At 37.2% G+C, this 15,684-nt stretch overlaps 1 protein-coding gene and 1 long non-coding RNA gene across 2 annotated transcripts; one reads left to right on the top strand and one right to left on the bottom strand.

Annotated features, from left to right (window-relative positions):
* Positions 1–2,801: 2,801 nt before the first annotated feature.
* On the bottom strand, positions 2,802–15,674 carry LOC118559142. The gene is made up of 18 exons (XM_036129856.1): positions 15,464–15,674; positions 15,297–15,369; positions 13,985–14,123; positions 13,457–13,664; positions 11,658–11,733; positions 11,227–11,489; positions 11,027–11,080; positions 10,884–10,919; positions 10,431–10,472; positions 10,162–10,235; positions 9,436–9,489; positions 9,136–9,341; positions 8,535–8,634; positions 8,269–8,428; positions 8,044–8,147; positions 7,808–7,952; positions 3,713–3,839; positions 2,802–3,133 (listed from the first exon to the last, which is right to left on the bottom strand). The coding sequence occupies exons 1-18, from the start codon at positions 15,479–15,481 to the stop codon at positions 2,802–2,804; spliced, it is 2,211 nt and encodes a 736-aa protein (XP_035985749.1). The 5' UTR covers positions 15,482–15,674.
* LOC118559135 lies at positions 5,136–5,986 on the top strand. Its single transcript, XR_004928671.1, has 3 exons — positions 5,136–5,520; positions 5,630–5,749; positions 5,848–5,986. It is a non-coding gene; the product is annotated as an uncharacterized LOC118559135 (long non-coding RNA).
* Positions 15,675–15,684: the final 10 nt, after the last annotated feature.

The raw sequence follows: 15,684 nt of genomic DNA on the forward strand, positions 1-15,684 counted from the left end.
TCCAGGGGTTAGTTTCATGATTGTGAAGAAGGGACGGATTTGCCCTTCATCTTTTTCTGTTTTGTTTTGCATATGTTATAATGCAGTGCAAACGTCTTACATAGAATATTACTAAACAGTACTGACTGGAATATCACACTAGTAAAAGCATTAAAGAATAATGAAAAGTGTATGAACACCCCCCCTCCCCCAAATAAAAAAGGGAAACTAATGAACATTTCCTCTCCTTTACAGAGGACCTATTTGCAGTTCACATGACCTTCCTTCCTAAACTGAAAGCAGACCTGGAGGCTTTTGTGGAAGGCTGGAACAACCATCCAATTAGGACGGAGCGTAATCTAACTCCGGAGCAGCTCTGGCATACCGGAATGATGCTTTACCCGATGGATCAGCCAGAGAATCTTGAGGTTTTTGTTTTATCTCAAGCTACAAAGTGATGCAGTAAACACTGTTCTCTCTTAGCAGGGATATTTATAGGTTCAACCTCAGCTGGGAGTTTACATTGTTACGTTTCATGTTGCCCTTTATTTTCCTTCTACTTTCCAAATGCATGCATGTTAATTTCCTTGTTATTTAAAAGTTATTCCTAGTAGGGAAGGCGAGTTATTTCACTCTGTGAAATGCTTAAAACCTTATTGCAGCTTTGATCTGCTAGTAACCCCATCATGAAATAAATGTGTGTTCCAAACTAATGTTCATGTCCCTTGCTCCAATCTTACTGTAACTCCTCCAGGGTATAATGTGACAGACATTTCAGGGGACTTTTCTTAAACAAAAACCTTTGTGTAGAATATGTATCGTTTTTGGTCACAAGACTTATTGTGCAGTAAATGCTGAATTTTCTTGTTTTTTGTTTTAATAAGGACATTGAAGAGCCTGACATCGACTGGGACGTTGCTGCAGAGAGTGATGTTACTGAACTTTTTCTATTATGTCGTGAATATGTGACTACAACTTTGTCAGGTGCTGAGTAGCCTACAAATAAACAATGACCTATTTGGACCCAACATAAATAAACATTGCCCATTATGGCCACGACTCTGCTTTTTTCTATTCAACACCAAAAAAAAAAGTTTTTGTCAGAGGGCAATAAAAGCTGAATAGTTTGTTTTTGGATGTCCAGGCCCAAATTTATAATTTATTAATTAGCTTGGGTTCCAGGAAAATCAGAAGCACAGTTGATGCTTTAAAGAAGGTCCCTAAACATTTCCACATGAGCTTATGATAGGCCCTTTTTGTGTCAGATCTAATTATAAATTATGATTTTTAGAAATGGATGGAATGTTATTTGAATTACCATGGAAAATAAGCAAAAGTAGTTTTGTGTATGGCTCTCGGTTTACAACTTTGCTCCCCATTGTGCTAAAATAAATGGAACATGTAACAGGTTGATTTTTTTTTTTTTTTAAACTTGGATGTTAATGTAATTCTTTAAATCTGACCCTTACATACTATTATGTGTCTTCACATTGATTAATTTTATTCAAATTTTTAACTTGGATAGAGTGGGGATTACAGTATTGTCACAGTTTTTCGTAACTCATAAAAACAAAAACAGTAGACTCGCAAGTAAATATATTTATAAAGCACAATTCATACACTGCATATTCATACTACAATCAGTGAACGTTTGGGTGCACCTTTTAGTTGAATCCAAGATAAAGTGCATCCAAAGCTTTATTTATTCTGTATTTAAATCAATGTGATTCAAAGGGAATAATAAAAAAAAATGAAATAACTAGGTGACTATTAGAATTGTGCTTATTGCCGAAGGAGTGGAGACTTGTAGTGAACTCTCAGTCTTATGGACTATTTCATTGTTAACATAACTGATCTGGGTGCTCATTTCAGAGATAGACTTACCACTAGGTAAGACTACGTGGTTGCCTAGGGCCCCAAGTTCCTGGGGACCGCATGGGATGTCGACCGCCTCAAGATGGCGCCCACATGAATTATTAATTCCAAATGAATTAAATATGCATATTTTAAATGTTTGCCTCTGATCATTGTTTCTCCTTTACTGCCAAATCTAAAACCGGGGTAAGACGGGCCTTCAGAGATAAGCAGGATCAGGCCAGTATTAATATCTACACTGCATAAGACACCTGTCCACCCCACACAATTAGTAAGACTCCAAACTTCTAAAATGGCTAAGACCAAAGACACCAGAGACTAAATTCTAGACCTCCATAAGGCTGGAAAAGTAAATGTATAAAATAAATATATAAATAACTGTATTTTTTAATTTATTTCTGCATTTATTTCTATGTGTATTTGTTCCTTTGTACATTTTTATGTGGATTTATTTGTATTTTTGTATTTTCATATATACTTTGTGTTTTTTCATTTTTGGTTACTCATAAGAACAACGCCTACCTACATAGGCTGTTTGATAACCTAGAAAACAAAGAAGCCCACAAGTAACTGTGGGTCAGAGAGGCCATTGGGAAATGGAAGATGTGTATAAATATGGCAAATCATTAGGTGTTTGAAATGTAACAATGTCTATAACTACAAAAGTTCTATATAAAAAAACATTATTTGTATCAGCCCAGGTAACGGAGATGTTGTGTGAATCCCACTTTTCTAATAAGCCAATGGTATGCTGACATACAGTAAATACAAACTAACACACAGAGGTTGTATGTTTAAATTTATTCCTTTCAGGCTCCCATTTAAACAAACTTGTAACACGTTGATAGAAAAAAAACTTTAAAAGTTAGGGTAACAAATAACAACAAATAACTGATCCAATTTAGCAGAATTAACTTTTCTAACAGGGTTTACACAAGTGTTCCTATTCAGTACATGCTGAACTCAAACCCACCCCTGTTTGCCTCTGTAAGAACATTTTCAAAATCATGGTAGGTGACAAAATGGCGCGTCGGAAATGTAAGTGCAACTGCACAGGCATTCACAGTTGGGTAACACTGCCTGTGTGGTCCGTAGCGGGACTCACAGTCGTGGTCAAAGTTAATAATAATCTTGAATGCCTCCTTTTCGGACTCTATCAGTGGTACATGTGCCTGCCCAGTTGCCCACTGTAGGAATGCTCTGACAGACTGTTCCCTTCCCGTTGTACCAGGCTCATCTTCCTGCTCATTTCGAATTTTCTCCTCTTCTGTGCAGTCTTCTAACAAAAATATAAAAGCACAATCAATTTTGCATCACACAGACACACACGTCTGAAAGAAAGACAAACAGAACCCAGTAAAACAAATAATCCAATTCAAACATTGTTAAAAGGGCTGATGAATTAATAATTGCATCTAAAGATAAAAATGGTGGTAGCTAGTTCATCTTGTCAGTGCTGTGAAATCAAGTTATATTTTGTCCCTTTGTAGCTGTCCAAATACCAGGGGATTAACATTTTAGTGCCTCTTTTTTTATTGACCTCCCACATTGAACAATCCAACAAAGATCAGCAACAATATCTTATGGAGGTCTTGAAGACAGCTCATGGCAAAAACTGGCCAACTATTATGTCAACTGCTAGACTTAAATCTCAATAGCTAACACTTGATAAACAGTACAATAAAAAGGAGTGTTTAGTGTCTTTATAGTGTAGGAAGGACAAAAGTGGAAAATGTGAATAGAGTACAAGGGGGAAAAAAGTTGCTATAACAGCAAAGCGAGGTACACAGAAAATGTCTATACATCTTACTGCTAACTTCTGTAAATTCAACTAACATCAAAAAATTTAGACCTTTACCTTTGTCTTCCAGATTTTGCAAGAAATCTTGCAGAAAGTTGATGACCTGCATCTCTCGTTCCCGTCTTACAGACCCTTCCTCACTGAAGTTGGGTGAAAGGGCCAATACGAGGAAGTCAGCATCCACCTTTATAATGTATAGAAATGACATATTAAAATAGTGATAAAAAAAGACCACTTAAAAAAAATTTAATATTTTTTTTTATTAATGCAGGCTTGGGGGGGGGGGCTGTGGAAGACTGAGGTATTGCTTTTTTTAAAAACATATCTAAAAATATCCCTGTTGTGAAGGTAAATACGCAATGTCTCCCACAGTTAGTCAACTGAGTGAATGCTTTAGTAGAATCCACCCAAAACTTTAAAAGCACCACATTACTGCCTTGATAAATTTCATTTGTAAATGTGAAGAATAGTAAAAAATCACTGCACTGAGCCACACACACACACACACACACACACACACACACACACACACACACACACACACACACACACACACACACACACACACACACACACACACACACACACACACACACACACAGGGCCGGCCCGAGGCATAAGCGAACTAAGCAGCCGCTTAGGGCCCCCTGGTGGCCAGGGGGCCCCAAGCAGGGGGGCCCCAAAAACGATTGACCAGGCCCTGGTCAATCTTTTTTTTTTTTTTTTTTTTTTACAATTAAATAACTTAAACAAGTGATATAAATGAATAAATGAATGAATATCAATTTATAAATGAACATTTCAAGAAAAAAAATTCTGATTCAACTGCCGTGATGGCGCTGGCGGCTCGCGGTATGCGCGCGTGCATTGACAATTCACGCTGGCGCGCACGTCACGTTAATAGGAAAGTCTAAGCCATGTCACAAAAAAGGATGTATCCCTCTGGTGCAGAAAAAAGAAAAAAGAAAAGGAAAGAGGAAGAGAAAAAAGAGCAAGATAAAGGTATGTTTGCATGATTATTTACGGACCGATATATTTTGTGCAGCAGCAGCACAAATTGCGCTCACGTCACTGAAGGTAACAGCTAGCTCGTCCTCATAACTCATGTCGTGATATTTATCAGCCATCCATCACCAGAGCGAAATCCCCACCATTAACAGTGAAATATTACCCGTTATTAATATACATTTATCTAGGTAGGTGTGTATTTCATGTATTGATACATATCGGCGAGGGAGACTATGTTTCTCGGCTGGCCTGGCCTGGGAACGCCTGTTTGGGATTCCCCCGGAGGAGAGGGACGTCTGGGCCTCACTATTGAAGCTGCAACTCCGGCGACCCGACCCCGTATAGGCGGAAGATAATGGATGGATGGATAGATATCGGTTTAAGTTGGAGAAAACACAGATGCCAGCTTAGCTAGCATTGCTGTTTATGTTGAAGTGAATCTACTACCTTCATAAACAAAGCACGTGCAGGGTGCCTCTCTGCTCTAAGATCTTTGGTGGGAGATGGTATTTATCTTTATTAGAAAATACACCAAAAATGAAAATAGACTGCAGTTTTATTAATATGGTGGTGAGTGATGACGCAGTGCTTTCCTCGTATTTAGGCTGCAGTAGATCACCATGTTAAGTTTTCCCCATATGGCAATTATGCCTCATTTGCCAATAAATATGAATTGTTAGGTGTGGAGTTTCTTGTGGTGCAAGATGGGAAAATAAACTCATTCTACTCAATAAACTATGCATTATTCAATGCTATTTTTCCAGGAACAATGTTGAAGTACTTTGGAGAACAACCAACTTTACCTTCCCCTAATGTTTCATCTAGTGTCAGTGCCTCCACAGCTGATGATGCAGCAGGTGAGGGTTTTCTTGATGGCAAATGTTTACATAGCCTGTTAATATGACATGAAACATTTAGCTTTTTATTTATTTCTTTATTTTTTGTTTGTTTGTTTTATCATTGCAGGTTCATCCGCTGCACAAGCGATTAAAAGCGAGGAGCAGTTACATGCGCCTGAAAGCAAGGAGCAGTTACAAGCACCTACATTCACCGATGCGTTGGTTTCAAAATCAGCCGGCATGACAGGTCTGTTAATCTAAAAGTTTTTGTTTTGTGTTGGCTTTACAATAAAATTTTCTGCTATGTTATTTTATTCTTTTTTATTAAATCTAATGTCCCTACAGGTCCTTCTACATCTGCACCCACTGCTATAGATTTACCATCCACTGCCTCAACAAGCTCCAGCTATCAAGATAGATCAACAGCTCCTCCAATTGACCCAGTTGAATGGTCAGCATTCCTCTCAGGCTTAGAAAGGACTGAACTGGTAAGAAGAGGGCCAGTGCCAATCAGTGACACCTCTACATTCCCCAAGAAATCAGGTGGACGAAGCTTTCACTACCACTATACATACAGACAATTAGTTAATGGGGAAAAAATCAAGCGAAGCTGGCTAATTTATTCAAAGAAAAGTGATGCAGTTTACTGCTTCTGTTGCAAATTATTCTCAAGAAAGTCCACAAAGCTGTCAACAGAGGGACTGCGTGATTGGGTAAATGTAGGTGCTTTGCTGAAACAGCATGAAAATAGTCAAGATCATTGCAATAATATGGTGAAGTGGAAAGACTTTGCCCTCCGTCTTTCTAAGCAGAAGACTATTGATGCAACAGAAATGGCCCTTTTGGATGCAGAAAGAAATCGTTGGAAAGATGTTCTCATCCGTTTGATTAGTATCATTCAATCTTTGGCAGAGAGAAATCTTGCACTCAGGGGCTCTGTCGATACTTTGCATCAGGCCAACAATGGGAACTTCCTTAAAGAGGTGGAACTGATGGCAAAATTTGACACGGTGTTAAAAGATCACATCAGACGAATTGATAGTGGAATGCAGCACAACACGTACCTGGGTAAGAGTATCCAGAATGAGCTGATAGAGTGTGTCAGTGACAAAATAATTGAGGTAATGGTGGCAGAAATCAAGGACTGCAAATATTATTCAATAATTTTAGACTGTACACCTGATGTTAGTCACCATGAACAAATGTCTGTTGTGGTGCGCACAGTCACTCTGGGCACAACACCAGAAATAAAAGAGCACTTTTTAGGATTTCTGATAGCTCCAGAATCCACTGGCCTGGGTTTGTCCAATCTAATCCTTAACAGGCTTGAGGAATTGAACATTATGACGAAAAAAATGACACTTCAAGAGGCTTGAAGTGTCATTTTTTGCTATAGTGGATTGTAGCATTCAGCCATTAGAGGATAGATTTACATCTTTAAGTGAGGTTAAAGATAACTTTGGGGTGCTGTTCAATTTTAGGGAGCTTGATCAAAAAGTCAATGTGAGCTTCTTGTGGAAAAACTCTCTTGTGGAGAGGAGGCTGATATTGATGGTAGCGCACTGGCATTAGAGATGGAGAGTCTTCCTGAACTTCCCCAAACTATGAAGACTGCCTTTGAGCTTCTCACATATCTCTCACAAAATGAGATGTTTGAGCTTTACCCAAATCTTTGGGTAGCTCTCAGGATAGCCTGCACTCTGCCTGTGACAGTTGCCTCAGCAGAGAGGAGCTTTTCCAAGCTCAACTTAATAAAATCATATTTGAGATCATCAATGGCCCAGGAAAGACTAAGTGGACTTGCAGTCATTAGTATTAATAACAAAGTTGGCCAAGCAATACCATACAATGATGTCATCAGGGACTGCATCCAGAAAAGCTAGGAAGGAACAATTTTGAGGCATTGCTGTGCATTGAACCCTTGCTATTCTTATGTTTGCTTTCCTTATTTAAGTATCTGTTTTTGTAACATTCTATTTTTGACTATATTATTGTTTGTTTATTTTGGTTTATTTAAAATATTGCACATTTAATGCACATTTTGCAAATAATTTATTTAATATGTTTGTATTCAAAAGGTTTAATAAAAGAAAGTATTGTAAGTATTGTTTATTTATTTATTTTGTATTAATACATTACCATAGTGTATTCATTTATAATATGCTCTATAACATTATAGTGTGACATTTGTGTCAGTAATGTGCTAGTATAGGTGATTCTGCATGGTGGGAGGGGGGCCCCCAAATTAAATTCTGCTTAGGGCCCCCAAGAGGCTCGGGCCGGCTCTGCACACACACCTACTTACTTTCTTCAGGTGGCCTGGGACAAACAGTTGCTCGCAAAGGTCCTCATGGTATTTCAACACCTCATTCAGCCCATAGAGCCTTAGTCCCTCACGGAGCTGGCTCAATATGGGGACAAGTCTCAGCTTTGCATGTAAATTAATGGCTCTATAATGAGAAATATTAGATAACCAAAAATATTTTATTTAATTATGAGTCATTGAAAAAAAAAAAAAAGGTTAATATTTAATTTACATACTGTGTTATTGTCTGTTTGTGCACAACAGTTATCGGCCCCGTGTATCCACACGCCACAACTTGATCAGCTAAGCCAATAAGCTCATCTGCTTCTGCTCTTTCCACCTTTAAGAACAGCAGAAGGCAGAACCATTTTCAAAAGTAGGTAAAACAAAGCATAGTTCGCATTAACTGTGTACTTAAATGTAACAATCCACAACGCCATAGCAAAAAACAGTTTTAATACCTCTTCAATAAGACTTTTTAAATCTGTATCTGCAACTTCATCAGGGATAGTGTCTTTGTTGAATTCTCCATGGCAAAGGTATTGGTAGCACCACCTAGAGATAAAGTTTGGTGCAGGGCCCCCCTGTGCAATGCTTGCAGCAAATATCTCCCCACAAGTCCTTGCAGGTGAAGGATACAAATAAATTAAAAAAAAAAAATCCATTTAAAATGTAAATTTTTGTAATTACTCTCGCAACACAAACATTTACACTTCATAGTACATACTTGAAGTGGTCTTCTTTGTAGTCACAAAGGCTATACTTTGGGGTTTTGCCCTTTTCCCCATCTCCATCAAATAAACGCATCTCAATTCCTCGGATCATTTCTGTGAGACAGCAAAACTTTTATTAAAACCAAGACTGGACATTAAATTCATTTATTTTTAATTGACAGCTAGAAAAGATTCTTTCTAATTCTTTAAAATGCTTGGAATTGAGACAAATGTCCCAAGGTAACTTCAATGGGCTATACGCAAACCAGTACCCACCAGGTGACGACGGACGGACGGACATCAGCGCCAAATAATTTATTCAACAATGTTTGATCAAAAAGCACAGCAGTTTGTTATTTGGAGGGTAACGTCACAAGACTCCCTCTGTTGAAAAAAATACCTTATTAATATGTTAAATGTTAATGGCTTCAGCTTTAGCTCCCTTCATTTTGCTCCAGTAGTGAAGCATTAACAGTATTCTGCTGAAGCTAGAGATTCCATGCTGTGCTTATTGATAACAAGCTTGTTGCACAACATTCCTTGCTTAGCAGGCATTTTGTTACATCTAATGAATACTAATGTATTCATTTTGACAGTCCTATGGAGAAAACATACCTGTAAAGAACTCTTTACGAAGCGCTCCTTGGTCGATACCATGTTCTCCGATAAAGGAGACAGAGATGACATTTTTTGGAGAGGCTTGCTTTTGTCTAGCCCATTGTTTGAGTCCCCTTTGGAACAGATCCTTACATGTCACATTAATGTTGAAGGTCTGTGTAGTGTCAATTTTGTCTTGTAAAGACTGCAGAAGAGCTGATAAGCTACACAGGCATGTAGAGAAGAAGAAAAAGTTACATTCTACAAAATTTATCAGAAATTTACAATTAATCTGGACTGTAGTTTTTACTAGTATACCTGCTGAAGTGCTTAGTGGTGTGCCTTGTGGAAATATATTCCTCATTTGGCATGCTGTAAATATGAAAAATAAATATTTAATTTTAATTAAAAGATTATTCGAATCCACTTTAAACTTATGAGCATTTGATGAGTAAGGTGTGAAAACTGAATGGTTTACATATTTTCAGCTAAAAGCAGCAAATAAAAATCCATCTCGTCAGTCTCTTGCTGATCCATTTACAGCCAATCAACTTGTGGTTCGACCAATGAAATGGTGGCAGGGTCTTTTAGGGCGGGACATAGGTATGACAATAGAAGCGAGGGACCAAAGCAGCTCAAACCTGGCAGCACTGGTGGACGTCACATAAAATGTTGCTATTGAGTTTGTCTTAAGTTTGCTAGATACTCACTACACACGAGAGTACAGAGATTTTCAGGGTTGTGCAAAATAAAATAAGAAAATGCTCATTTCGGCAGTGCTTTTGTCTATTTGTACCCTACTTGTACACTTCTTAAATTTGATTGTGAGGACTAGCCTTGGGTTAAATATGGTCAAGATATAGCAGGTTGAATCTCAGCTACATGCTCTCCACAAAGGTTTTCTAGTGCAGCCATCCCAGACGGATAACGTGTGCACTGGATGAGTGTTACACGTTATCAATCAGGCTTTTGCCAGGTTAAGCAAATAAGACACATGAAAATCACAGTTGCACCACTAAATGATTAAAAGTAATTTTAATATACCCTTCTCCACAGACACTTGCATGTGTACAGATGTCATCTTCCGTAAAGAGTTCACTGCACAATGGGCAAGAAACCTATGATTGGAAATAACTACAATAAAAAACAATTCAAAAACAAAAATATGTCGATTTTGTGGCAAGGTGTAATGTAACAGTATTCAGAGTATAAGTTATGACAGGAATGAAATCAGTATATTTTAAGCATAAAAACTTTTAGCTAAATTAAGAATAACAAAATACCAAAGCAATGAAATGCTCCACTTGACTCACCTTTCTCTCCAAATCATTGAATGGCATGACTCTAGGGGATGCCTGTATACATTTAAATTGAATAGTTGGTTATTCTCAATCATAGAAAAACATTTAAAAAAAAATTGATGTATGGTAATGGTGATAAGGCAAAAAAATTAAAACGAGATATGTTGTTTGTGATACAACAAAGAATGTTCATCACATATCAACAGGTCCAAGTCTACCGCTGTGGAGATGTTGAGGTAAAAAAAAGCCTGTACACTTACTCCCAACTTCATTTATTACAACAGATGAAATGTAGTTGGGAGTAGATGCGCCTCCCCCCCCCCCTCACTTTCCACATAAAAGATTAATTTAATTCTTACCAAATCTACAACAGAACCCTGTATGATGTTAAGTACAGATTAAAGGGAGCTTGGAAGGAGTTAAAATATTTAACGTTACACCACTACGTCACAGCGATTTGCTCACCTCACTCTCTATCGATGCCGGAACTTCAGCAAATGACTGTAAAAGACATTTTTTTACATTCACATTAATTGGCAACACTACAATGTTCATATTAAGTATTGCATTTTGTTTCTCAGTAAGCAAGATTAGCCTTGATAGATTACCTCAGCATTGTCACTATGTACACTGATGACATCATCATCATCACCATGTTCAGTCTACAAAAATAAAACACAGAATTAAATTACAAGAAAATTTTTTTTTTTTTGGAGTGGATGCAGCCATAATTATAATTTTAAAAAAGGGGGAACAGTGGTGAAGTAAAACAGTCCAGAGCGTTTTTTATTCCACTGGAAACACATACCTCACCACTGATCTTTGAAACGCATGTTTTTACATGGATGCTAAGGAGCTGCAGAGGCACATACTCCTTGCATGTGAGACACCGAGCTTTGGGCATGGCCTGAAACTCAGGGGCTGTGAAGGGCAAGGGAGAAGTATCCAATGTGTGCTGGATGGGCATGATGTACAGGCAACCCTTGCCTGCCCAAGTCCTCACAAGACTAGCTCCTGTATATCCCTCCTCTTCAGGTGACAACAAATTAAGTTTGCGTTGACCAGATCCTCCTATATGAGTTAAAATTAAAGTTAGTTCTAGATAAATATAGTGCAAGAATAAACCAATAGACCTAAAACAAAAAAAGAAACACTTAAATCTAAGTTAGTAATCCAAAACAAACCAATACATTATATTTCAATAATATAATCAAACATTTATAAACTTAAGATTTTTACCGATGGCCTTGTATAGCATCCAGGCCCCCTCCAATGTAGCCATCTTCGGATATGCCACACAAAGAACATCTGTAATCTGTATATAACAGTTAATGAAAAATATCAAATGGGTATTAAATCAAAGCGCAGACAAAGTTTATTTCTGAACCCAATAAGCAACGTCATCACATAAACATGATCTTAATCTAATACAAGCACATGAACACTTTTTATTATGCATTTAAATGCACATAATTGATCACAACAATTAGAAAGCCACAATCATCCTAAATTTTTCATACCCTTCCTCTCCCTCCAAATAAGAAAAATATAAATAAAAAATCAAATACGTAGAAATTGACAAGTATTAGAGAAATAAACAAAGTTCTTATAAAATTTGCAATAAATATTCAGTTTTAGAAATGTGTAACTAAAATGCATTAGCGAACAGTCATGACACCATGCAAACACATTTTTTCAACAGCCCTTTCATTGCTGAAATCTGGTGTTTTCGTTACCTCAGACTTCCACAACTGTTTGCAGGTGCAGTATTTTGGTCCACTGCTCATAAGCAAAGTACTGTAATTTGTCATAGACAGTTTTGGCTTTATTTAATTCTTTTAAACCATTATTCTAAAGTAAAGCTTTATTTAAAAAGAAAAATTAGTTTAGCTTATTTTGATAATTTTTTTGTCACAAGTAAGCATTGAAAGCACCAGGCTTTAGAGCCCCAGGTTTTGTCTCACTCAGGCAAACAAAAGCTTGGGGCTTCTGATTTTTTTCTTGTTGGCATGTTGCTTGATTTAAAAAAAAAAAAAAAAAAAAAAAAAAAAAAAAAATGCTTTGACGTGTTTGGACGGCAGCCGCGGCTCACATTGTCACCCCGAGGCAGACAGTTTTTCTTACTTCACTCCAAAAGCCTGACTAAGCTGAGCAAAGTACTGGGTTGCAGGAGGGACCGAAGCCCCGTGAAAGGAAAGCATGGGTTATGTTGATTAGTCGGTTAAAAACTATATGCAAAAGAAAATGTGATTTGAGAAGCCTGGGACTTTGGAGCGGCATTGGAAAGGGGTTATTGTGAATTTTTTTTTCTTCAATATAATGAATAATTTTGAGGACAAGTGTAGACTTGACTTTATCTGAATTTTGAAGTAAATGTGATGAGGGATATGGACAAAAGTTTATAATGATAATTTCTGGATTTGATCACAGTAATGACAACCGATGATAAAAAAGGAAATAAAAATTTAGCATAACGATTACAAACAATACATTCAAACTGACAGCTGAAGTGAGCTAAATACAAATATTTACCTATGCAGCCTGTATATGATTTTTTACAACGCCTAAACAATCAAGATAGGATTTTTTTTGTGCCCCAGGCCACTCGGAAATGTGATCCTACTCAACTCATTATAAACCCATTTAAAAACAACTACACGTAAAACAAAGTGATGTACACATCGCTTATTCATTTCTTACAAAAAATTAAAATAGCTTTAGCCTTTTTTAGGGAAAAGCTCTTTGGGCATATCTGATCCACCTTCCTCCATATTTGTTATTTATTACAGACCTGAGGTCTGTAATAAATAACAGGTGTGTGGCATCCACGTGCAGTACATAATGTCTATCATTTCAGTACAGTAGACATCATTGAAGGGATTTCATCATTTTGTGATATGAAAAATTATTACTGTGGGGAATTATTTTAGAAAGTATTTACCACAAAATAACATTGCCCATCCTTAATACCCATTTCAAAAATTACAATTTCTTAATGCAGTCGTCTGTCACTGTCATAATTTTGCCAAATCACATACCTCCTTATGACCGGCATCTGCTGCAATGTCAACTGTCCTTCGTCCTAGCCCAGCCTGTAGAAGGGTCATCTCCTCTGATGGTTTTGGAGTTCTCTCACAGGCGGTTTTAAGCAGGAAAAATGACACAGCAGTTCTTTTGGGGGCAAACCTTTTCTTAGATAGCAGAGCCCTGGAACTCTGCTTCTCTTTAAATAACCCAGGGAAAGACCTAGAAAAACAAATATAATGGAAAACACAAAACACACACACCCTAAGATTAATTCAAACTGAAGATTTTTTTTATTCTCAGAAGTCAAAGGAGATAAATATTTACAACTTCAACATTTCTGTTGCCTTGATAGAAATGACTAAAAAATAAAAATCTACTACTATTACTACTATGCTGATCATTTCATCAGATGAAGTTTATCAAAATGCAGAAAAAGACATTCCTACAGCACTTGTCAATGTCAAACTTTGATAGAATTAAGTTTAAAAAAAAAGTTATCCAACTTGACAAGTTGAAGCATTTCTGAACAACATCCTAACCTGGCCATGTTTCGCTGCATAGCAATTCCAGAAGACGCCTGTGCAGGTGCACATGCTGAATTATGCCTGGGTAGGTTTTGCAGGTCCTGCCTTGTGTCCCTAGCACTTGTTGTGGGGCTCACAGTGGTCTCACCCTGAGCTTAATTTGCAATAAATTCAACAAAGTTGGTGAGGTCAATGTGTAATTATTGAATGCTTATTCTCATTATTCATATCATTATCAAGTTTGTATTAGACTTTATCAAAAAAATGTTTACTTCAACACTAATTACAAGTATGAATTACCCTACTCCTAGAGCTGGACGATAATTCAATAACAATATATATATATATATCGATCGATCGAACGATCGATAGAAAAAACAGGGTTGATAAAACTTCAATAGAAACAGTTTCCCTTCCTTCCTTCCTTTTAACCTATATTAGTTGATGCTACAGTCACTACTTCCTCTCGACCAATCGTAATCGTGGACCCAGGCACGCCGTCACAAAGCGCCGCCCTCTCAAACCACAACACACAGCACGTGAATATGTCGCTGCAAGGAGCGGCGGAGGAAATTGTCCCAAAACGGGGTTTTACTAGTTCACCAGCCTGACAGAAATAAACCAGTGATTTGTAAAACTTGCAAGGAACCGGTAAAAACAAAGTCTGGTAACGCAACCAACTTGTTTCGTTCCGGGACGCAAGTTTTTCTCTAACAGCGCTCCCTAAATTGTGCAACGAGTGCAGAGAATCAGTGCAAAATGAGCTGCAATCTGCGTCCTCATTACACGCCACAACCTCAGACCTCAGCCCTGCGTCAGCCTCTCAATTGTGAAACCTGAGAAGTAACTACCGGTAGTGTACTATTCCCACCTAAATAGGCTATTTTATTTATTTATTTGGTATATTTATTTTGGTCATTTTACTGGTCACTTTAGTTTATTCTTTGTCAGTATTTAATAACATAACTCAGATCTCTTAAGTTATTTTTCTTTTAAAAAATTCTGTTATGGTTAAAAAAGTTGGTTAATTAAAGATTTAATTGGAATTCTGTGTTTGTGTGCTTTATCAGCTGCACATAAAATATGGTTTTGCACATAAAATATGGTTTAAATATTTTCAATAATTATCGATATTGATCAATATGCATTTTTTTTTTTATCAATAAGCTTTTTTTCTATATCGTCCAGCCTACTCCTATGCCTGAAATGTCATAAACCAGTGTATATGGACAGCAAATAATCAATAAAACCACATGCATGCTGTCTACAAACAAAAAGATAATAAAAGGGTTAGTGTGCAGGTTAGACGTAAGAAAGCTAAACTTACTGTTTGGTGCTGGACCATTTATTGATGATCTTAACATAGCAACCAAATCAATGGCAGCTTTGCGCAATTCCTCCTGAGAAATATAAAAAAGGTGAGATCAAAGAAAGAAAAAAAAATTCACAAAGCACAGTAAACCACCGAATACAACGAATAAAACGATAGTTTACCTCTTTACTATCTGCCATGTTTTCCAACTAGGATGTTTCCTTTATTTGGTAGACGGTGGAAAAGCACACACACACAAAGATACAATTATTGAAACCGTGAAAAGCACCACAAACATTGAAATACAGCATCAGTTAACACAGGGTTCCTACAGCATAAGGCAAGTTAAATTCAAGACTTTAAGACTTTTTAATGCCACTTGAAATAAAAAGTTAAGACCAAC

Source organism: Fundulus heteroclitus, unplaced genomic scaffold (genome assembly GCF_011125445.2).
Source record: "Fundulus heteroclitus isolate FHET01 unplaced genomic scaffold, MU-UCD_Fhet_4.1 scaffold_238, whole genome shotgun sequence".
Classification (NCBI taxonomy): domain Eukaryota; kingdom Metazoa; phylum Chordata; class Actinopteri; order Cyprinodontiformes; family Fundulidae; genus Fundulus; species Fundulus heteroclitus.

Excerpts from the sequence above, each read along its gene's own strand:
- LOC118559142 (XM_036129856.1), bottom strand. Across the intron at positions 9,342-9,435 it reads ACCACTAAGCACTTCAGCAG|CTTATCAGCTCTTCTGCAGT; the intron begins GTATACTAGTAA and ends ATGCCTGTGTAG. Across the intron at positions 8,148-8,268 it reads TAAAAAGTCTTATTGAAGAG|GTGGAAAGAGCAGAAGCAGA; the intron begins GTATTAAAACTG and ends CTGTTCTTAAAG.